Below are 24,100 nucleotides of genomic sequence, written 5' to 3'. Positions count from 1 at the left end.
TTAGAAAGTTATTAAAAATAAAAACACCTGTTTTTGCGTTTATACTATGATGTATTGTGCGTAGATTGATGATGAAACAAATGCATTTAATCAATTTTAGAATAAGGCTGTAACGTAACAAAATGTGGAAAAAGTGAAGGGGTCTGAATACTTTCTGAATGCACTGTACTTCTAATTTCTTGCAACTTTTTTTTCACAGAAAACCATTTGTAAAATTGTTGCTCTTCGTGGATGATGCAAATAGAATATAATAAATTTATGTAGACTAATGATTTTGAACATGTACTTAAAAGTTTATATATTTTAAATATAAGAATAGCAGATATATTAATTGAAATCCATTTATGTTATCATTAGATCCTTTATTTGTCATTCAGACCTTACGGTCTGAACCAAATGTCGTTATCTGCAGCCATACATACAATAATAAACAACAGAACAGACAGTAAACACAAATTAACATCCACCACAGTGAGTCCATCAAGCACCTCCTCACTGTGATGGAAGCAAAAATCTTAGGGCTGCTGTCTCTTCCCTCCTCTTCTCCCTCTGCGCTGAGGCGATACCCCACCGGGCGATGGTAAGTCAGTCCCGCGGCTCACCGAGCTCCGCGAACGGGCCGGGGGTGGTCGAAGCTGCCGCCCTCCAGTCCAGCGGACACAGCTGTTGACGATGTCGTCCACTGGCCCGCGGCCGAACCCCGGACTCAGGCCGCTGCCGCCAGAACGCCGTCTCAGCCACCGGAGCACCATTCCAGCCCCGAGCCGGGTCGCCCTCACGTGAGCCCTCGCGAATCATATCCATTGAACAATATTTTCTTCGTCATTTATCCTGCTTCATCTAAAAAACATACAGCCACAAGATGGCATGTCCTACCAAGAAAGATGATTCAATATTATTTTTCAAATTTAGGATCGTTTTCTACCTTGTTGCCATCTCTTCCATACAGCCCCTGATACATGTGTGAGATAACATTTACAAATAAATCCAAAGAATCTACAACGATAACCTGAGCATTTACTATCTCTGCTGTGACCTCTTTCAAAGAGAATGCTATGGAGATAATGGATACTTTAAATATCATCCTTTTCTAGAATTATCCTACTGAAGGATAGTAAATATGACTCCATGATTTCAGGAAGAAATGAGAAAGAAATCTGGGAACTACTGACTTAGCATGGTAGGGAAAATGCTGGACACTATCATGTGTAATATAACAAAATAACAGCTTAAAAAACATAATACGATTGAGCAGAGACATCATGAAGGAATGGAAAAAGAGACATGTGACTAATATATAGGTTTTTGAGGATATCAGCAGTGGAACTGATAACAAGCAACCATGAGTATGGTTATATGGTTTATATTTTCAGAAAGCTTATGATAAGGATAAGGTCAATCAACAAAGTTGGAACCACGGGCAACACTGACATTGTTTTTTGGGCAGAAAGCAAAAAATGAATTATGGATCTTTCTCATGTTGGCAATTTGCGGCCATCAGCTCTCAACATCCTATTTCAAGGATTCAGCTATTTCAAGGATTTCAAAATCCAAATTTCATAGTTCCAAGTGGAGGCTCAGTCATTAAGTTAATTCACAACAGAGACTGTTAGATTTCTGGAAATAAAGATAATTAAGTGAAATAGGGACAGTGAAATAGGGAATGTTTGTGTTGAACTCTGTAATATGTTGTGTCCATTTTTATTCATTTTTTTAAAAACCTTTTTCTATGGTTTGCAATGGAACTTATTATTATTTAAATTATGTGAAGCGCTTTGGGGTCAATGCAAATTGACTTAAAATGCGCTATATAAATAAAGTTTACTTACTTACTTACAGTGCAGGAAAATGGTCCTGAGGTACAAGACTCGTTGTGTACTTGATGAATGGTAGAGAAGCCATGAAGTGCCAAATCACCTATTCCTACTATTCATTATGTTCACATCAGTACATGTTTGTTGAATGTTCAGCTTGGACATGATAGTATATTTCATAATATAATCTATCAAAGCCAAGTGTTGGGATGGTTATTCACATACAATTTTAGCAACGTATATACATCTGAAATTGAGCTGCAAATAATCTGATCAATGCAAAGTCTGCCAGTTTAATGCAATAATCTGATCAATGCAAAGTCTGCATGTTTAAAGTCTGCTTTAAACATGAGCCTAAAAAATCTTTTTTACTGTCTGGCAAATGTCATAATATTTTTATTCTTTCCTGCAATACAACACGTGGGTGTATGAATTTAGGGGCATTCTAAGATCAAGGCTTATATAGGTTTTTTTTAATCTAGGTATATTGTAATTGCTTTTTGTGTATAGATGCAATTGGTTTTTTTCTCAGATTTATTCAATTCGAATCAGTATTAACTATTTGAAATTTCAGGTATGCATACAATGATAAAGAAAAATTTCAGACATCAAGACTAATATTATATGCACCTTTTATCTAAAAAATTATTAGAAAACAACAATGGATCCAAAAACACCCACCATTATTAGCCAATTAAAAACCTGGCGATTTGAGAGGAAATACAAGTATGCCACAAGTTCTGTTTTACCACAAATTACTGGAGAGGCCATACAATTGTTTGAGTTCTACTGTTAATACAAATACACTTTACGACACAATTTAAATGGTAAGGATGTGCTTATTGGTCTGGATATGTAATTCTATATTAGAGTCTAAGAAAAGGAACAGTAACGTCACTGAGCGGGTGAGGCAGCATCTATGGAGCGAGGGAAATAGGCAACGTTTCGGGTCAAGACCCTTCTTCAGACTGATGTGAGTCACATCAGTCTGAAGAAGGGTCTTGACCCGAAACGTTGCCTATTTCCTTCGCTCCATAGATGCTGCCTCACCCGCTGAGTTACTCCAGCATTTTTGTCTACCTTCGATTTTCCAGCATCTGCAGTTCCTTCTTAAACAGTAACATGTCACTGTTCACTCTGACATGTCACTCTGGCATATACTAAATTGGCCTTTCCTTTTTTTTAATTTTACATTTTTAGGTTATTTAACATAGACCATGGAACAGCACAGCACATGAACAGGCCTCATAGCCCACAATATCTGTGCTGAACATGATGCCTTGGCCAACTCTCATCTGCCAGAACAGAATCCATACCCTCCATTCCCTGCATATCCATATGCCTATCCAAAAGCCTATTAAATGTCACCATTGTAAATGTTTTAACTACCGACCCTGGCAGTGCATTCCAGGCACTCACCACCCTCTTTATAAAAAATTTGCCCTGTACAACTCCTTTAAACTTTGTTCCTTTCACCTTAAAACTATGCCCTCTTGTATTTCTTCCTTTATTTGCGTTAAATTGCTATCTACTTTAACTGTATTCTTTGAAGCAAAGGGTTCTGTTTCTACATTCTAAAATGTCATCAAGGCCGTTGACGATAGGTCCTGATAATTAGATGCTCAGTTATTCTGTTATGCTTGCTGTGCCTTTATTAATTAGTACGGTGGGAATAATTTCACCACGTCAACTATATGTCAAATGCAGACAAATCAGACTTGCATTGGCGGGCATCTTAGTCGGCATAGACAGGTTGGGCTGAAGGTCCTGCTTCCTCTATGACTTTAGTAACTCAAACATGTTATGTACTGTCATCTCGTATCTGAATTTTATTAAAACTACAATCTGTGATACCAAGTCCAAACAAAGCATGGATCTCCCATTTACACAAAACCTTCAGTGATCCCATGCTATTAGTTTGGTTTAGAGATACAGCGCAGAAACAGGCCCTTCGGCCCATGCCGACCAGTGATCACCGCACGTTAACACTACCCTGCACACTCTAGGGACATTTTTTACATTTACCAAGCCAATTAACCTACATACCTGTAGGTCTTTGGAGTGTGGGAGGAAACAGAAGATGTCGGAGAAAACTCACGCAGGTCACGGGGAGAACGTACAAACTCTGTACAGACAGCACCTGTAGTCAGGATCGAACCCGGGTCTCCGGCGCTGTATTCGCTGTACGGTAGCAAGCAACTCTACCGCTGTGTCATCGTGAACGCCCACTTTCTTGTCAACTGGGACCCACCTCCCAACTAGATTCTGCCAATCACCTACACACAAGCGGAAGCTTACAGTACCAACTCACACAACTTTGTGGATCTGGGAAGAAACCCATGTGGTCACAGGAAGCACGAGCAAACTCTACACAGTCAGTAGCTAAGGTCCGGATTAAACCTGGGTCTCTGGCGTAGCAAGGCACCTGCCAATGTGCTGCCCATATATAAATCTAAATGTAGATTTGTAGACAAAAAATATATAGATTTTTTTTTCTGTAACAAAATATAGAATAGCAGCATGTCAAAGATGGAGCTGATTGGACTTAGCACAGTTTAACAAATATGGCCTAAATATAACATAATTCAACATAAATCATTGCTCTCAATTAAATTGGAGTGGTCGATCTAAAAAAAGAAAATGACGCAACTCTCAAATTTAATATGGAGAATGCAACTAACTGTCATATTTGACACAAAGTGCTGGCATAAATCATAGTCGTATGTAAAATTATGATACATAGGTAGGACAGACAGTATCTCTGGAGAACATGCATAGGTGATGTTTTGGGTTGGGATCCTTCTTCAGACTGATGAGAAGAAGAGGCAGGACAAAACATCGAAGGTCATAGCTGGACACAAGCAAGGGGGGTTTGAAGGGCAGATGGTTGGAACAAAGGCTAGAGAGTAAAGCAGAAGGTGTGGGCAGCACAGTGGTGGGGGAAGGAAGGGGGAGTGTGGAGTAAAAAGGGGATGTTAGAGGTTACCAAAAATTTGAGATTTTTTTATAATTCTTTATTAATGCAACAACACTGATATAGACTCAAACTTTCTCATGATTACTTATCTCCAGTCTTCAGGAGATCTGAACACCCTCAGTTCCAGAAACAGGTCAATAAATACGCACAATTGACACAAAATGCTAGAGTAACTCAATGGGACAGGAAGCATATCCGGAGAGAAGGATTGGGTGACGTTTCAGGTTAAGACCCATCTTCAGGCTAGTCAGGGGAAAGGGTAACAAGAGATATAAACAGTGATACAGAGGTATGGAACAAATGAAAGAAAGACGTGCAAAAAAGTAACAATGATTATGGAAACAGGCCATTGTTAGCTGTTTGCTAGGTGAGAACCTGGTGTGACTTGGATGGGGGAGGGGGTGGGGGGGGAGGTGGAATGGAGAGAGAGAGGGAGTGCAGAAGTTACTTGAAGTTAGAGAAATTTGGATAGAGTGGATGTGGAGATGATGTTTCCACTAGTGGGTGAGTCTAGGACCAGAGGTCATAACCTCAGAATTAAAGGGCGTTCCTTTAGGAAATAGATGAGAAGTAATTTCTTTAATCAGAGGGTGGTGAATCTGTGAAATCCTTTGCCACAGAAGGCAGTGGAGGACAAACATCAATGGATATTTATGAAGCATAGTTATTTAGATTCGTGATTAATATGGGTGTCACAGGTTATGGGGAGAAGGCAGGTGAATGGGGTTAGAAGAAAGGGATAGATCAGCCGTGATTGAATGGTGGAGTAGACTTGATGGGCCGTATGGCCCAATTCTGCTCCTTTACTTAATATTTTGAACTAAACCTGACACCTGAGATGGAAGGAATTTCATTTAGCTAGGCTGATATCCATCTTCAGTACAAAACTCTAAAATATAGTTGCAGCTAAAGATAACAATATCTACTGACAGTAAAGTTTGCCATTAAACACTAAAATACTGCTCACCTGCAATAACTGAAGTATTTTGTTGATAACAATATTGGAATTTCTACTCCAGAAGAAAGCAATTAAGACTGGAGGAGACAAATGGAAAATTGAGCCACCCTTGGCTTGTGGAACATCAATATTCTCGTTAAATAAATAGCAATGCGTTTCAGGACATTTCATGTCTACTTCGTTATATTCTGTGAACTAGGGTGACTATCATAGTTTCTGTCAACTAACTTGACATAATTTTCCAAATATCATAAAGTAAAACAAAAGGCTGAGTTTAGAAATGTTTTGCTGCTACCGATACAGCATAAAATATATAATATAAACATCTTACTATGAAACATGTTGCATGGGCAAACATTTGTAAATGAAACTGCTTCTAAACTTTATAATCAACAGCCCCGTACCTGGTTTACACCCAAACGTTAGTAGTATCATGTACATAAAATGAGAAAAACATTTCAGATGTGTCAGCACATTTAAGGTATATAAATGCAATGCACAATTTAAATTAATTTAACAGGTTAACCAATGGCAATACCTTGGTACAGAAAAATTACCAGTGAAGAATAGGATTGAAAAAACTACCACGGAATAAACATTTTTTAAATGGCTTGGTAGATGCTTTCAGTTGCCATCTTAATTTCACCATGTCTTAAAGGGCCTGTCCCACTAGGTGATTTTTTAGGCGACTGTCATAGTCGTAGCAGGTCGCCGAAAAACCGGCGACTAGACTAATGGGCCTGTCCCACTTAGGCGATTTTTTAGGCGACAGCCTGTGACTAGGACAATGGAATTCACCGAAGTCAGCACCGGCGACAACCTACGTCATCCTGGCGACAACCAACGACAGCACCTACGTCAGGAGAAGACAAGCTACGACAAGTCTACGGTCGCCGACTGTCACCGAAAAGTTTTGAACATTTCAAAATCCAGCGGCAACCAGAAAAACGCTATGACTCTTTGGGCGACTGAGGAGATAACTCACGACCATACAGGCGACACCCCAACGACAGCCTAGTCTCCGGCCTAAAAATTCGCCTAAGTGGTGTAGTGCAAATGAAATGTCAAACATAATCAACATGTTAAGTTTTAACAATTCACAGCTACGGTTACCATCATATCTTCAGAGTATTCCAATATCTTCCTACATTAAAACACCACTATGTTTGCACAGGCCATTTTCGGAAGTATGGAGTTCTGACTTATTTCTGAAGTTTGCAAAATTCTTTCAGCTGACAGACACGGTCAGGTAGCAGATTTAACAGTCAAATTACTTGCATCCCATTTTGCACGACTCTATTGCACGTTATGCACCATGCATGTTAATGTGCAGGTCTGCTATAATGTATCTATAAGTTGTCATTTTCTACTCAAATAGAAACAACATACCTTGAAAGGTCAATGCCATTGTAAATCAAGATGCAGTGGATTCTGGATCAAGATTGGCAACAGTTACAACCTGCTCTCTTTCATGTGATTGTCACCACCAATCTTGATTTTTGGCTGGAAACCTTCAATTAGGTGTGCAAAAGATTCTACGTGGAAGCCTGCTTGGTAAACTGAGAGCTGTCAATCGATGACATTTACTGTTTTGGTCCTGGATATGCAACAGGCCATCTCCAGAGAGATTGGCTTGTAAAATGTACAGATTTAGCTTCAGTGAAAGACACAACACTTCACGACACAACATTAAACTATTTATTTGCTACTTATTTATAAGCACAATGCATTAAGGTGTTTACAAATGAAATGCTAATAACTCAAATACAATTTTTAGATAAATGCATGCAAAATCTGTTTGGGATGCTACAAAATCTGTTTTTGGAGATAAGCAAGGGTTAACTGCATGCATCAGGATAAATGAGAGACGACCACACGAAGCTCAAAACTGCAGTGCACACTGTCTCTTCAGTGACCCTTACTGAGATTTTAAATAAAGGATGTTATTTGGTGTTTTAGGATTAAAGATCATGATACATACTGGGAAGACATATGGACAATGCTCTGCATTGCATGCAGCACTGGTTCGAACTCCAGTCCTTGATGCCAGCCAGCCCCTGCACCCACGTATGACGCATTCAGAATTGAGCGTTCTTTTTATGTGCAGAGTTCAATTTAATTTCTATGAAAACACAGAGATAGCACGGTGAATAAATCAACCGCACTACATCTTAACGAGAGGAAAAATAACAATGCACCACGTAACTAGGCCTCAGGATTACAAGTGAAATCCTTCCCTCCTCCCCCAGTCTCCCTTAAAGACCTTAGAATTAAATCGCTTTCATAAACATGCCTGGAAAACAAAAGACAGCAATAATCTAGAAACCACTACTAGACAGACATGCAGTTTTAAAGAATTTGAGCCCTACTATTGATTCTTGCTGAAATTAATACAAGAATTCTAACTGGTCTGTCTTCCATTTGTTAGAAATATATTTAAATAATGAAAAAAAGCTTTGGGACCTTTTTTACCACAACAAAAAAATGTTAAAATATAGCCTAAGCAGTGACACTAACCTGGAAGCCATTAAGAACAGCAGCACACTGACAAGCAACGAGAGCTTCATTCATACATTCAGGGTCTGTGAGGAGGTGGGAGGATACTCACCTCCACTACCAGCTCAAGACCTGATTTAAAGAAGTCAAAGCCTGTTTTTGAATAGGAAATTCGGCAATGTAAGCAACCCACTCAGGTACTCTTCGATCATTGCTCTATTTTTGCTGTTTTTCCAGTCCTGTTCCTCACACACAAACACACACACAAAGCACACACCGGTTCATGCTGTTTTACAAAATGCTGCTGCTTGGTGCAGTCTGCCAGTTGTTGAATTATTCATGATCCTCATGAATGGAGGTGACATCATTCGGTTTGGGCCGGTATGGCTGCATGTCCACATCAATGCTAGCTCAACCAATCTGCCTCATCAATGGCATTACTTCAAGACCCTCCTTCGCTGCTTTTAACCATTGCAAACCCAAACACGATAATAGCCCAATAAGGCAATTACCTGGTTTCTGGAATTTTCTAATAGATAGCTCACAGTCTATTTTGTACACACTGGCAATATAATTACAATATTCCTTTCCTAAATTGCTGCAATGTCCCATATTTTATTCTAAATATAAAAGTTTGAAGATATAGATGGGGGGGGGGGGGGGGGGGGGGGTTTGTGTCCAAGAAAACAATCCGAATCAAAAAATAGCCATAACGTGAAGCAGCATCATCTGTGAAGAATGTGACAAGAAAGGCAAATTGAACAGAAAATTAATTGTGTGCTGATTTTTTTTTCCATGAGAGTAAAATTTTATTCCGTTTCACAAATTCTGTGAACAAGAAATATTTGTAACCCGAACAGCCGCACGCAATGGGACACCCATAGTTAGTTTATGGAGAGTTAGAATCTAGGCTTTTATCTAAAAAAGTAGACTTGGTCTGGTCTGAAGAAGGGTTTCGGCCCGAAACGTCGCCTATTTCCTTCGCTCCATAGATGCTGCTGCACCCGCTGAGTTTCCCCAGCAATTTTGTGTACCTTGGTTACTTGGTTGTGCGTGGGAATTCCTATTACTATTCCTATTACAGAGGTTCACATATAATAACTCTCCAATACTGCATTAAATAAAAGCAATTTAAAAATATATCTAATATATATTAAATAGCATTTAATGAAACAGTAGAACATTAATCACTAGAATGGGAAAAAACAGCTATGGTCAAGGAAGCTACAGGCAAAGGGATAAAAACACTCATGTGAAAGGGGTTTTAACCTCTGAAGAGTCAAGTGTTTTATTGTCATATGTCCCAGATAGTAGGACAATGAAATTCTCGATGTCTCCTTCACCGCCGCGGTCTCGATGCCTCCTTGATGGCCGCGTAAAACCCCAGCCGGGGTATTACGGTTAGAAGCCCGGATCGGAAAAAGCGGAACGTTAATTTAAATGCAGCCCTCCCCATGACGTCACTCGAAGCTCGTGGAATATTCTGTGTGTGAAACGGGCGCCGACCCGAGCCATCGTGGCCGCCCACCTCATTGTGACGTCATCAGTCGAAGCTTGAAAGGCAGTTTTGTCTTATTTTAAACTTTAATCACCAATAAGTCGTGAAATATAGCATCAAATCTTAAGTGATCACTGCTTAGAGGGGAGAAATGCGAGTCAGAATATGTAAAATCTTTATCGTTACCGCATAGCATTTTGGTCAAAATATAAATACACACATATACACACACACACACACACACACACACCCACACACACGCACATATAAGATGAGAGTGTTAAAGTTATAGAGATCAACAGGAAGTGGTTAAGACCAGGAAATAAAATTGTGATGGATAGCTGTGAAAGCACATCCAACCGAAGAAAAGCTGGTAAAATATCTGAAAGAAAAGATCTGCAAGATCTATGGGTCGAAAAATGACACAGAGTTGGTATCGAGTCCATGGTTCAAATGGCTATTTTCCATGTTGTAGCTATTCTGTAATTTTGTAAAGAGAATTTCTGCAAAATCCAGGAAGAACGTGCTTATGCATTCACGTGCGGGATCCTATAACCAGGAGGGTTTTCACCAACCAATCACTTCCACTTCACAATCAGAATCCCTTTCTGATCTCCATGAGGCCTCTGCTTTCCCTGCCAACCTGTCCCATCACCCCTCTTGTTACAGGGTCCAATCTTTGTTTTGGTCATCAATCACCCCAAAATACCAGGTTCAGACTTCTTAAATTTGATCTCTATTCTCCCATCCTCTATTCAGCACTAACCCTTTCTCCTCATTTTCACTATTTTCTCTCTTCTCTACAGTAGCATATTTGACATGTATTTCTTCTTCTAATGTGCCTGTCCCACTTAGGCGATTTTCCAGGCGACTGCCAGCGACTGTCAAGTTGCCGGCAGTCGCCTGAAAAACCGTCAACTGGAATGGCGACTGTCAGAGTGGAACACACACACACACACACACAAACAAACACACACACAAACACGTCGCAAAGACGGGGCCACGGCAAGCGGGGGGAGCTTTGTTTGAAATTTGCAAAGCCAAGGTAATACAGACACACACCGCGATGAACAGGAAGGTTGGCACTGTAATTAAGGCGCCTAGCACAGTGTACGGTAAGTCCTTTAAAGGAGGGGGGGATAAGGGGGGAGAGAATGGGGGAGAAGGAGGGAGAAGGAGTGAAGACAACTTTTAAAAGCCAGCCAACTTTTAATATGCCATATGCTATGAAGTTCGGCGGACATTTAACATTACCAATGAAATTCACTGTCAGCACCGGCTACAACCTACGGGAACCTAAGAGAACCTTCGACCTACTGGCAACCCACGAGGACCTCCTTACAATCCACCTACGGCACGAAAATTCTCGCTACTCTCCATGGCGGCTTCATTCTAGTCGCCGCTAATTTTTCAACAGGCGACAAATCAACAATTCTCGGCGACCATAATGAGGCCGCGACTAGTTCCCAGAATGTGGGAACTCCTCATGACCATGAAGGCGACTCCCCGGCAACCACCCACAAACATGTGGCGAATGCATAGTCTCCTGCAGTCGCCTTAAAAGTCGCCTAAGTGGGACAGGTCCATTAGGCAGGCCCTCAGGATGATTTTCCTTGAGAGGTCGGAGAAGTGTGTCTGGGGATTCTGGGGTCAAGCATACAAAGGACATGGGCTGCCTGACATTCAGTAGCTTACTGAGTACAATTAGGACATGAACATTATGGAGATAGTCTGGAAGAGAACAGGATGTCGGGAAAACATGGATTGGTGATGTTTCGGTTGGAACACTTCATCAGGCAGATGGTGGTGGTGGGGGAAGGGCAGAAACCAGTATAAACATTGAATTCTCCAATTTTAGGTAATAACCACCCCTCTCCATGCCCACATGGACTCTCACCTGCTTCTCTGCCCCCCCCCCCCCCCCTCCCCCCTCTACCTTCCAATCGACCATCAGGTTTAGGCCAAGCCACAGGTCTTGATCTTCAAATATCCTTTTATTTTTAAATCTGCCATGGGTTGCCCTGGTTCTGTACAGACAGTGGGGAATTATATAATAAAAGCTACCTTTGCTGAGGGATGCCTCCCTTGATATGGAAATTGTTGCACCTTATCAACAGTCCTGCTCTAAACATTGATTGTTGGAGGTCAGTGTGATGCAACATACGTAAGGGTGACAGAGGACTCTCAAGTTTAGGACAGTGAGCGTTAAACCATCCTGTCATATGAAAGCATTGACACTGCCTTGAAGCTTGGCTCTGAGCATAAGCAAGCTCAAGCCCTGTTTGCGTATTGTAATTTTCCTACTGGGGTTTGTGTAACCTTGGTACTGCTCAACAGATGTATATTACTTCTAAATGGAGATGACATGCAATATTGTAGAAAGCAGGATTGAGAAAAGTGTAGCACACTTTTTTTAAATTGGTTTGCACTGAGAATGGTTCTGTTGTAGACCCATCTGTTAATAACACAGTCTACATTTGAGGAGAATGTACCACAGTGCCTCCATAGTGATGGCAGTCAAAGGCTTTGTTCAAGTCAAATAAAATCTCTATAGTGGCTGGTGTGGCTTCACATATTTTTCTTGGAACTGTTGTGCGTAGATGATGTCCATTTATGGTAAGTGGTCAGTACATATACAAAACACTCAATGACTTGTGAAAAACATGTAAAAATGGTTCATGTACAATTATGTTTAAAAGTCAGCCAGTGCTGATATGGAGAGCAACAAAACATTCCTTAGCAACAGGCAGATTCCCACAACCAATATATTCCACCACTGAATCAAACCACCACTGAATTAGTCTCAATATCCATCTGATTCAACGTGTCATGAATAAATGGATTTGCTTGTAAAAAGAAGCCTTTTTGAACTCCCATAACAGAAAAGGAACAGAAGCCAATGTGTCTTACACTTAACTACAGTAACATTCAAAAAGACCATGGTTTATCTAATGTGTAGAAAGGAACTGCAGATGCTGGTTTAAACTGAAGATAGACACAAACATTCTGCTGAGTTTCACCAGCTTTTTGTGTCTATCTATGGCTTATCTAATCTTGGCCTGTTAGTCTTGATCCCATTATCTGCTTATTTAAAGACACAAACCTTGCACGTGGACCTAAGATGCTGCAATTCATGTTTACAAATATATTATATAAAATTACTCAATTTAAGAAATGAGCTTCTGTAAACAAAGCCTATAATTTCCTGTTTGCTTACTTTTTCACCTGTTAAGGGACCTGGAAACTGCTCTACAACAGACCCACAGGAGAACTAGTGATATATTCTTACATCATCGTCAGGGGACTGGGGGAAAAGACACTGTGTGTTTTTATAAGTGTAACATCTACATTATTTAGATAGTCACACAATAGTTCAGGGGATATTTGAACTCTGTGTGCAGCTTAGCAGCTGTCCATTTCTGTAATCCAACTCAGGAACTATGTCATACTTCAAATGCTCCATATTCTGTAGGAAGACTCGGACAGGTTGGGAGAGTGGGCAGAGAAGTGGCAGATGGAATATAGTGTAGCAAAATGTGCAGGTAGTAGGAATAAAGGCTTATGGGCCTGTCCCACACGCAACTTTTTAGGCGACTACAGGAGACTATGAGGTCGCCACAAGGTCGCCACGTGTTCGCCGGAGTTTGCTGGGGTGTCGCCTGCATGGTGGTGAGTAGTCCCCGCATTCTCGTAACTAGTCGTGCTTCATTCTGGTCGCCGCTAATTTTTCAACATGTTGAAAAATTAGCGGCGACCAGAATTTTGACACCATGAAGAGTAGCGAGAATTCTCGTGACGTAGGTGCAGTGGTAGTGGGTTGCCAGGAGGTCGTAGGTTGTCATAGGTTGTCGCCGGTGCTGACCGGTGAATTTCATTGGCGCATTGGGGGAAAAAACGTAAACAGTAGTTTTCAGAACCAAGGATAATCGAGCTTCACAGCTGTGTATCGCTGGTTTCTTAAAAGCAGTCTCCACTCCTTCTCCCCACCCCGCCTCCCCTCCCCCTCTTCCCCCCCCCCTCTTTTAAAGGACTTACGTGACCCTTCCTGTACACTGTGCTTTCACCGTCTTAATTACAGCGCCAACCTTCCTGTTCATCGTGGTGTGTGTCTGTATCATATTGGCTTTGTACCGCACTGAATTTCACTCAGACAGCGCTCCCCCACTTGCCCTGTCCCCCGCTGTATAACTGGCTGATGAAGGAAGCAATGTGTGTGTGTGTGTGTTCCATTCTGACAGTCGCCGTTCCAGTCACCGGTTTTTCAGCAAAAGTGGACGCCACAAAGTCCTACATTGCTGCAAACCACAATGTTCTGGTGGGGAATGCCTTTTTTTTAATGTCACCTCAGGCATGACATACCAACTCATTTGAGAACAACTTTTGAAGCCAAAAGGTATTTGGCAACTTATTGTTTTGAATTAATTGTGTTAATTTAATTGTTTCTTGAATGTTTTCACTTAAACATTTTTCTAAATAAAATCTTTAAATATGTGATTAATTTTTAATTGCTTTGATTGCTTTTGAAATATTTGTTTGCGATCACGGACAAATTGAAAGATTGGACAGCTGTCAGTATTTTTCAGCTGCTTTGTTCTGAGAGCATTTATTTACATAAGCACCTTGGGCCTTGACATTTAGGATCAGGATGGCATTGATCAAGAAGTCGACACTAACATATCTGCAAAATTGTGCCTACTACCTAGACCAATAAACAGTGTAGCTACTTGTCTCGTGGTGGGAAATTCTGCTCTATTCATTTGAGAATCTTGAAAATAAACTTTTATTCCCCATAAATATTATTTCCTCTTGAAATGCAAAACCAATTAAAACTAATTGGAAATCAGAGCCATAAATCACTTTGAAAACACAAGAGACTGTATTTGCTGGAATCGTTAGCAAAAAAACAACTGCTGGAGGAACTTTCATCAGTCTTAAGATGGGTCCCTGCCCAAAACATTGTTTGTCTATTTCCCTCCACTGACTCATCCAGCAGTTAGTTTTTTGCTCATAAATCTTCCTATCACATTTTGACTTTGGTTCGATCCTACGATATACAATCTTGATAATTAGTTTTTTAGGTTTAATTTTGAGATACAGCATGGAAACAAACCCTTCAGCCTATCGAATCCACGTCTATGATCAATCACCCGTTCATGCTAGTTATCCCAATTTTTCCATTCACTCCCTATACACCTGGGGCAATTTACATAGGCCCATTCACCTAAAAATCCGCACATCTTTGGTATGTAGGAGGAAACTGAAGCATCCAGAGAAAACCCATGTCATCACATGGAAAACGTGCAAACTCCATAAAGACAGCTCCCAAGGTCAGGATCAAACCTGGATCTCTGGCACTCACAGCCGCTCTATCAGCTGTGCCACTATGCCCCTCAAACTCTGTGTTTTGGATTTTAGTCCCTCACTTAGCCATTTCCATTTAACAATTAAACCATTTGTTAATAAAGTAAAAACACTAATTTCAGTGTAAATGATTATCTGTAATCTTGGAGCCAGATTAAAAAAAGAGGCTTTTATTACAGAAAATGTGATTTGTGACTACTCAATGTGATTTTCAATGTATGAAGTAATTTCCATAAATTGAAGCAATTTGAAATAAGAAGCAATCTCGTCGACCTTTCATGTGGAGAATAATACCCGATAACTTTGAACAATGTAAGATGAGGCTCTGTACATTTAAAGGCATAAATAGATGAGTATTACCCTGATAACTCCAGTACACTGCTATCAAGGAAGCTGAAAACACTAAATGTGTTAATGTTCAGCAAACAAACCAAGTATGACAAAAACAAACCCTGCAACAACATTTTCCTTGCAACATGTCTGAATAACTTTATAGAAAAAATAACAAAATTAGCATGGTAGATAGTGGAGTTTTCTGTGAGTAAGCACCTTGGAGAGCTCCCTGTATGCTTATCAAATTATCAAATGTTTATCTGTGCAGGCACAATCAAAGATACAGGTACTAGAAGGAGGAACGGCACTCCCGTCGGAGCGGCCCAGCTCGAGGGAGGAACGGCACTCATGTGAGGGCGATCCGGCTAGGGGCTGGAACGGTGCTCCGGTGTCTGGGACGGCGTTCTGGCGGCGGTGACCTGAGTCCGGGGTTCAGCCGCGGGCCAGCGGCTGCGTCCGCTGGACTGGAGGGCGGCAGCTTCGACCACCCCGGGCCGCGGTGTTTGCGCCGGCCCGTTTGCGGGGTTCGGTGAGCCGCGGGACTGGTTGTACCATCGCCCGGTGGGGTATCGCCTCAGCGCAGAGGGAGAAGAGGAGGGAAGAGACTGCAGCCCTAAGATTTTTGCCTCCACCACAGTGAGGAGGTGCTTGGAGGACTCACTGTGGTGGATGTTAATTTGTGTTTATTGTTGTTTATTATTGTATTATTGTATGTATGACTGCAGGCACGGAATTTCGTTCAGACCGTAAGGTCTGAATGACAATAAAGGTAATTCTAATTCTAATTCTAATATGCCTAGATCCCTCTGCTCAACAACACTCCCAGGGCCCTTCCTTTCACTGTGAAGTTCCCACCATGGTTTGACTTCCTAAAATGCAAAACCTCACATTTATCTGATTTAGACACCATTAGCCATTCTACAATCCACTTGCCCAGCTGATCAAGATCCTGGTGTAATTATTTCTTGATAACCATCTTCACCGTCTACTTATTTTAGTGTCATTGTTCAAAGACTATATAATTAATCAATAATCTGAATTGTATTTTTGAATTATCAATAGACAGTTGTGCAACTTGACCAGAGACTAAAAAAAACTAACAATTACACTAAATTTTCCTACCACAAAGTGCTTCTTAGCACAACTATCTGATACCTCACACGTTGAATATGATGACATTTAAGAATCTACTGTCAAGAAAGAAGAATTAAAACTTGATCTTAGTTATGTTGCTCTCCTTTTGTTCTGTGCATTAAACATTCACATGTTTTTCCCACTTGTGAATCAGCTCAGCTCCTATTAACTACCATTCCTGGTATTATAACCTAAATACTAAGTTCTTCAGCTGAAAACAATGTATTCTACTCCAAAATTAAGATCAAAGGAGTGAGTTGTGATACAGAAAAAGTAATGAACTTCCTTTACTAATTTATTATGAAATAAAAGGGGATCCATTGATATGCATTAATAATAACCATGATTCAATGCTTCTGAAACTAAGCTCCTGGATATGTACAATTACCATTTAATATGTGATTTGTTTTGCTGTAGATCACAAGCTTTGAAAATACTTAAATTAATGATAGAATGACATGTATCATGAAGTAATGTTGAACGGAGAATTTTAAATGTATCAACAAATCCTGGATTTAGATTCATATAAAGTTGGTAACAGGTTGAAACCCAGTTATATCTATTATTATCAATCTTCAACATATTCTTGTAATTTGGTTTTTATTTTGAAGTTATTATATATTTAAATGCAAAGTTTATATGTTCCAGATAAATCTATAACTGTGTTGTACCCCAAAACATCACTGGCTTGGGGGCATACAAAGCACCAAATAGTATTTCATAGTAAAAGTCCTATTCTGCATTGTTTTGTGACTTCAAGGAATGCTTTGTGATTATTACCATCATTGATTTGTTTGCCAATGTAAAAACGCCCCTGAGGAGGCTCAAATAAACTAACCTCTCATCTTTCTCATGAGCATCAAAGACGATATATTCTGTCTTAATTCTTGTGTCGTGTTACAATGTATCCAATAATAAACAGAAAATTTGATAAATTATAACACACATACTCTCTCAATAGCACTGAGAAAAATTAATTGCACAGAAAAAGTAGATGAAATAGTTTTAGTTTTAGATGTACAGCATGGAAGTAGGCCCTTCAGCCCATCAAATCCATGCTCATCATCCATCACCTGTTCACACTAGATCTGTGTTACCCCACTTTCTCACCCACTCCCGGAACATCCAGGGCAATTTGTAGAATATAATTAACCCACAAATCTTTGGGATGGCGGAGGAAACCGGCACACTCAGAGGAAACCGACGGGGTCACAGGGAGAACATGCAAACTCCACACAGACTGCACCTGCGGTCAGCATTTAAAATTCAGAATCACAGTATTTCCGTCAACATACACATTTTAGAAACAATAAGTTATCTGATATATTTGGAGGCTAAGTTCCTTAAAAGGCTAAATAAATGCTAAGTTACATAAATGGTATAAATTTAACTTTTCAAGAACCAAATCAAGAGAAATGAAGCAATATGGCACTATTCACTCTGACCAGGAAGTGTTAAAGTATTTTGCATTATTTTATTGTTACTGCCAACAATATAGACAGATGTAAAGTTTCATAATATCAAATTATACCTGGCACAACCAATTTTCCTCCACGTGAAATCTCAGTTAATGCTTGTTTTAAACACTGGGGCAACAACTTTCTGAAATCACTAAAATTAAATTAATGGAAATTGGGTGTCTACTTACTACATGCATTTTCCATGGTATTTGAAATATCCACAGCACATTTGGACTATGAAGTAGAATTTATACCAGTCTGGCATTCTCAAGAATACTTGCACATCAACATGCAGTGGCAGCCTAATTTATTACATAAATATTTCTGATACAAACTACCAATGCTGCACAACATTCCTTTAAAGTAGAATTCATGTTAAAATTATTTGATTGATTACAAACATCATTAAGAATCATCTTGCAAATAGACAGTATATTACATAGAACGTCCAACTACTTTCCAAAACAGAGAAGGGTGTCCACGGAGTTACCAGGCTCCTTACAAATTCCTGTTGTAATACCACTGAAATGTTTCAGTTGAAGTCATGAGTAGGAAGTCCCTGTGCTCGCCATTTTAACTCCACTTCCCATTCCATACTGATCTTTCTGCCTTTAGCCTCCTCCACTGTCAGAATGTGGCCAGGCATAAACTGGAAGAACCGCACCTCACATTCCACGGGTAGCCTACAACCCAATGGCATAAACATTGAATTCTCCAATTTCAAATAAAACGTCCTGATCTCCTTCTCATACTCACCCACCCCCAGTGCACACACATTTTGCCCACTACACTCATCGCCATGTTCCTTTCCCCTCCTCCTTCTGCTCATCTTCCATCTCCCTACCCCCATTTCCCTTTCAACCCCCTCTTTCCCTCTCCATCCATTTCCACCTGTGTCCCTCCCTACGGCTATTGGTCATAGGCGTGGATTTTATAACTCACTCCTGCTCTTCCTTCCTTATCTTACACTCTTTTGTTTCCATTTCTCCTTTAGCCTTTGTCACTATCACTAACCATCTGACAAACACCCCTCCTCAAATGTATCTATCACTTGCAAGCCTTTGACCCACCCCAATCTCTTTTTACAAGTTTTTTCTCCACTACTCCATCAGTCTGAAGAAGGGTCTCAATCCAAAACGTGTCAGCCCATTTCTTTACACAGATGATGCCTGATCTGCTGAGTTCCTCCAGCACTTTGTACTTTGTTCATGATCTGCAAGGTAACAGTCCCAAGTTTCCATGACCACACTGCAGCAAAATAATCTATTCAGTTTGGTTCCTTTGAGAGTGGAAGGGTTAAAGGAAAAAAAAACACATGCCCTTGTGAATGACCCAATTCCCAGAATTTGCTCTGGAGTCTTCAATCCAAGGTGCAAACAGTATTCCACTACTAAGGTTGCACTACGTCTAACATAATTTATGATATGTTTATTTGTCGTGCTGTTGTATTTTATGTGCCAGTAAAGCCTCAGCAAGCGTGAATTTCTCATACACATATATTTTGTACAGTAAACAATCACTTCATAATTAACATAAATTGTGCCACACAATGTTAAGTCAATATTTTTTGGATCTTAATAATATTAAGAAATTCTATAAATTAATTTCAGTTTGAAATAAACATTTGCAGGATTAGAGCTGTTTATCCTGGAAGCTGTTGGGACAAGTAAAACATTCTCTTTCATTCCTGAGCTGCGATAAATAATACAATGCACGTTAAACTAAAAAGACTATTTGAAAGAGTACAAAGGCAGTTCTCTGGGCTATTACTCCTAATAATCTTGAGTTGGGCTCATAATGGCTTTTCATGAGAAGTACTCTCATTGCCAACAACTTGTGGTAGCTCTTGAACAAAAAACAATGAAGTCATGTATTCACTATCCACTGAACTAAATATGTCAGCATCTTAACTGGAGCACAGGAAAATCTGAATATTTTTAAACTGCTAAATCTGGATTAGTTTAATATGTTAACCCTATGTAAACATCTGGTAGGCAAACAGAAGGACGTCTAGTTCAATTTAAACAGGAATGCAATACTGTTGATTTTATAAAAGATATACTTGGTACACTTTCCAAATATTTGATAATTCATATTTATGTTTAGTACTTTGCCCAATAATGAGAAGCAAGTGAGACCAAAGGCAAATGCAGGCTACACTCTGTTGCTCATGTAAAGATGGCACCTGCCAGGTAGAAACATGCCCTCACATATGTGGGTTTGGGTCAGGACACGTTGTTCACCATTTATTCCTCGCCCTATCAGGAACCTGCCATTGGGTTTAGGATCGTGACCCAGATGTGCAATGGTTTAGTTTAGTTTATTATTATTGTTAAGTGTACTAAGATATAGTGAAAAGCTTTTCTTTATGTGCTATCATGTCAACAAAATGAAAAGGGTGCAAGGGCTCAGGAATGTGGTTAGGTATCACGGCCAGGATCATGGAGGGGGGTCAAGGGGAGGGGGGGTTCAGGAACATGGTTAAACGTGGAACCTGTAGCCAGATGTTACGAAGGAGGGGCAGGTGTTCAGATCATGTGAAAGGCGAGGAACTAGTGTGCATATGCATATGCCTGGTAAAATGTCACGGTTATTAAGAAACGTCCATGCAGCAGAAGGTTTTCTTTTGGCGCCCATAACATAGTCATAAAGTTATATAGCATGAAAACTGGCAGTGGAACCATGTACCTACGCCCCTAGATCTCTCTGTTCTACATTAACTCGTGATGTGTCAAACCTAGGGTAATTCATTGTTAAAGATACCTGCTAACTTAATCACAATTTGTCAGATATTTTTTGACTAATATCTTTTCAGTTAACTCCGCTGAGTGAGCGACAATACTTAGGTACATCAATATTGTCTATATTTTCTTAAAACATAGGAGGCCATTCCCTACAGGTTTTCCCTGTAATGCTCCCTCTGTTGAATGACATGACTCCCCCCAAGAATTTACCTGATTACACATTCCCCAAAGTGATAAGAACTGGATAAGATGCAAGCACAATAAATATGCAACACCTGCCCTTCCCTCCTACGCAAGCAGTTGAATGGAAATGGTGATTCATGGCAAAGCAAATTATTTTGTATCTTTATATGGGGAATAATTAGATTGAAAGTCTATACTTACAATTGTATTAAGTTCAAATGTTTACAACGGTAACTTCCTGGAGTGGGGTATGACAAACAGAATCATTCTGCAAAGTAGGTAAATTTTGTCAGCAATGAAATATTAATTGTAGATTTATTGAGCAGACATAGCTGCACTTTTGCACCAACATTGCAATTTCTGCATGTTGCAGATTTGACAAACAAATTTTAGATTAGGTATTTCTATTCCATACCTTGGGCTGTTACATTTCAACACCACAATATATGGCTTTACAATGAGGTCTACAATTTATTTTATCTAACTGACAATGCAACATGTGAATGGATAAGGCATTGTGGATTTCCACCACCTGACATCATTCATGTTCCATATTTGCTGGTACTCTGCTCAAATTCAACTTGGTATACAATCCTATACACATTATACATCATTAAGTTTGATTCACAGATGCCAGCTCATTCATTTGTGCCATTGTCAAGTTGGGAACACTTCCTGCTCTACTTTTGTCATGCTTTCCACAAAAGTATATGCCTACATCAGTTGCTTTCCCCTTTCACCACAGATCAAAATTCAAATAGATGGGAAGAAATGTTGGCATAGCCCAGAATCAAATGACACAATACAGTATGCCAACACTTAGACCGAATTCCTATGGTGTCTAATTTAGAACAGATGCAGAAGGAGCTGATTTTGAGTGGATGCATTTGTTCTTGGAACCAGTTCTTGGAACAATAAATACTAAAACCTCAGTTTGAGAAATATCATTATGACCTTTGTTCAAATTTGAACTGCATCAATTTGAATTCCACCTCGTTTCGTCTGTCTCCGAATTCCACCTTCTTAGTAAATTGTTGTAAAACTGTAATTCCCACTCCCTCATATAAAAAAGGAAATTGCATCCCATGAAACATTACCTTCCCGGTCCTAATCCTTTGAACAGCTTCCAGGAGTACTTTACAGAGATTTGGCTCACTATTACTGAAACAGAAATCCATTGTTGTAGCTGCAAAGTAAAATGTTTTAAATGTGCAAAATGCTGCAAAATGTTTGACAATGGACGTACCATATTGGAAACACATTTTGAAACATTGTTATTATGAGGCACTGTGGTACTTCCGACACAACTGACCAATTTTAAGGAAACAATCTGGCAGCCAATCCCACAATAAATGCACTATTCATTGGACTCAACTTTAGTATTTTTGTCTGAAATAGTCTGGTGCCAAGTATTACTGCATAGTTTAATCTTTGAAGAATGGAAAACAGCTGATAAGCACTTCTTGCTGTTCATTGCACATCAATTGATTACAAACCTGGCTTGAAAGGAAAGGGACACCGGAAACCAAATACATGTGTCAGGATTGCATTTGTTCATTTTAATCATGGCTTACAATAACAATTTCTGTTAAATCATGATCACTCTACTCAGACATCAAAAATGTCAGCTCTGCTTCTTTTCGGACAACTGCATTTATGAACCACAAATATGAAGTGAATCAACTCCAACAGTGCAAATCATTTAGCAGCTCCATTAACAATTCATTATAAAGTTTCCTTTAAAACAGCTTTTGTAGGTGAATGCCCTTCACTTCTGGAACAAGGATTCAAGCAACCCAAGTTAACGAGGTGAAAATCCTCTGTCCATATTTATCACAAGATTGCAAATAAATGGAATATGTCTCAATCAGTTTTAAAGCGAGGGACTGAAGAGGTGACCATTACAAGGAGGGAGCAAAGTACACAACATAACATTTTTCTATTATTAAGGATCACTTTACAATTTGATTGGAAGCAGACATTGATATTTTTCTTTGTGACAGTGAAACGGCACTTAAGAAACATTGCAGAGGGACAACAAGGGCCTGTCCAACTTAGGCATTATTTACGCGACATCATTTACGCGTCACGACGCTCGACGCAACATCATTTACGGGTGACGCACGCATGGCGTGCATTACGCGCACACGGCTCATGGTGAGACGTGGTGGCGTAGGCAGTGACGCGTGCCGTCCCAGGATTTTAGGATTCACAAAATGGAATGCTTACATAACTGAAAAGCCAAGTTTTATTGTGCGTCCTCAACTGACCTGAGATGGCAGTGGTAGTCTGAAGAAGGGTCACGGCCCGTAACATCACCCATTCCTTCTCTCCAGAGATGCTGCCTGTCCCGCTGAGTTACTCCAGCATTTTGTGTCTATCTTCTATTTAAACAAGCATCTGCAGTTCTTTCCTACACATAGCAGTGGTAGACTGTCTTCTTTAATTAATGAAGTCTTTCTAGTGAACTTACTCTCACAAGGAATTCCAGAACACATTTCCAAGTCATAGTGGTAGGCAAATTGCCAGTAACCCACCAGTCATGTTGTTTGAATGTGCTTGCTGCCCTTGTCCTTCATGGTGGTAGAGGTCATGTGATTGCATAACTGCTATGGAAGTAGATTTGGTGGGTAACTGTGCACATTTTGTAGAAAGCACACAATGGAAAAATTAATAGAATGAAGGAGGTGGTGCTGATTATGCAGGCCACATTTCCCTGAATGGCATTAAGCTTCTCGAGTATTGAGCAATCAAGCAGCCAACACTGCATCAAAACAGTTTGCTGGAGGAACATGGCAGGTCAGGCAGCATCTGTGGAGGGAAATGCACAGATGACATTGAGATGGTTGGTAAAGCAGATGGATCCGGAGCTTCAAAAACAAAAATAAATAAGCCTGATCTAGAGCATTAACCAACACTAGTCACTGCATTCAGAAGAATGTAAGACCCTAGACAACCTGTAGACAATATTTACTAGAATTGTTCCATGGATTAGAGTAGACCACAGAATTTGGGGTTGCTCTCCTTGGAACAGAGAAGACTGAGAGAAGATTTCATGGCAGTGTTCAAGATCTCGTTTAGCTGAATTGAGAGAAATTGTCCAAATTAAAAGATGATTTGAGAACCGGAAACAAATTTAAAG

General features: G+C 40.0%; 1 protein-coding gene across 11 annotated transcripts in view; it reads right to left on the bottom strand.

The window, feature by feature from the left end:
- Nucleotides 1-24,100, bottom strand: part of gramd1b (GRAM domain containing 1B) — a 406,068-nt gene that overhangs the window by 114,188 nt on the left and 267,780 nt on the right. The window contains exon 1 of one of the 11 annotated variants that reach the window (XM_033049648.1): nucleotides 8,523-8,596. The exons of 8 other annotated variants lie outside the window; for them this stretch is intronic. In XM_033049648.1, coding sequence (XP_032905539.1) covers nucleotides 8,523-8,530 — 8 coding nt within the window. In that variant the 5' untranslated portion in view covers nucleotides 8,531-8,596. 2 more of the 11 variants (XM_033049651.1, XM_033049647.1) reach the window with 2 other exon arrangements.

This window comes from Amblyraja radiata, chromosome 33 (genome assembly GCF_010909765.2).
Source record: "Amblyraja radiata isolate CabotCenter1 chromosome 33, sAmbRad1.1.pri, whole genome shotgun sequence".
NCBI classification, from domain to species: domain Eukaryota; kingdom Metazoa; phylum Chordata; class Chondrichthyes; order Rajiformes; family Rajidae; genus Amblyraja; species Amblyraja radiata.
This window is presented reverse-complemented; position numbering and strand designations above follow the sequence as displayed.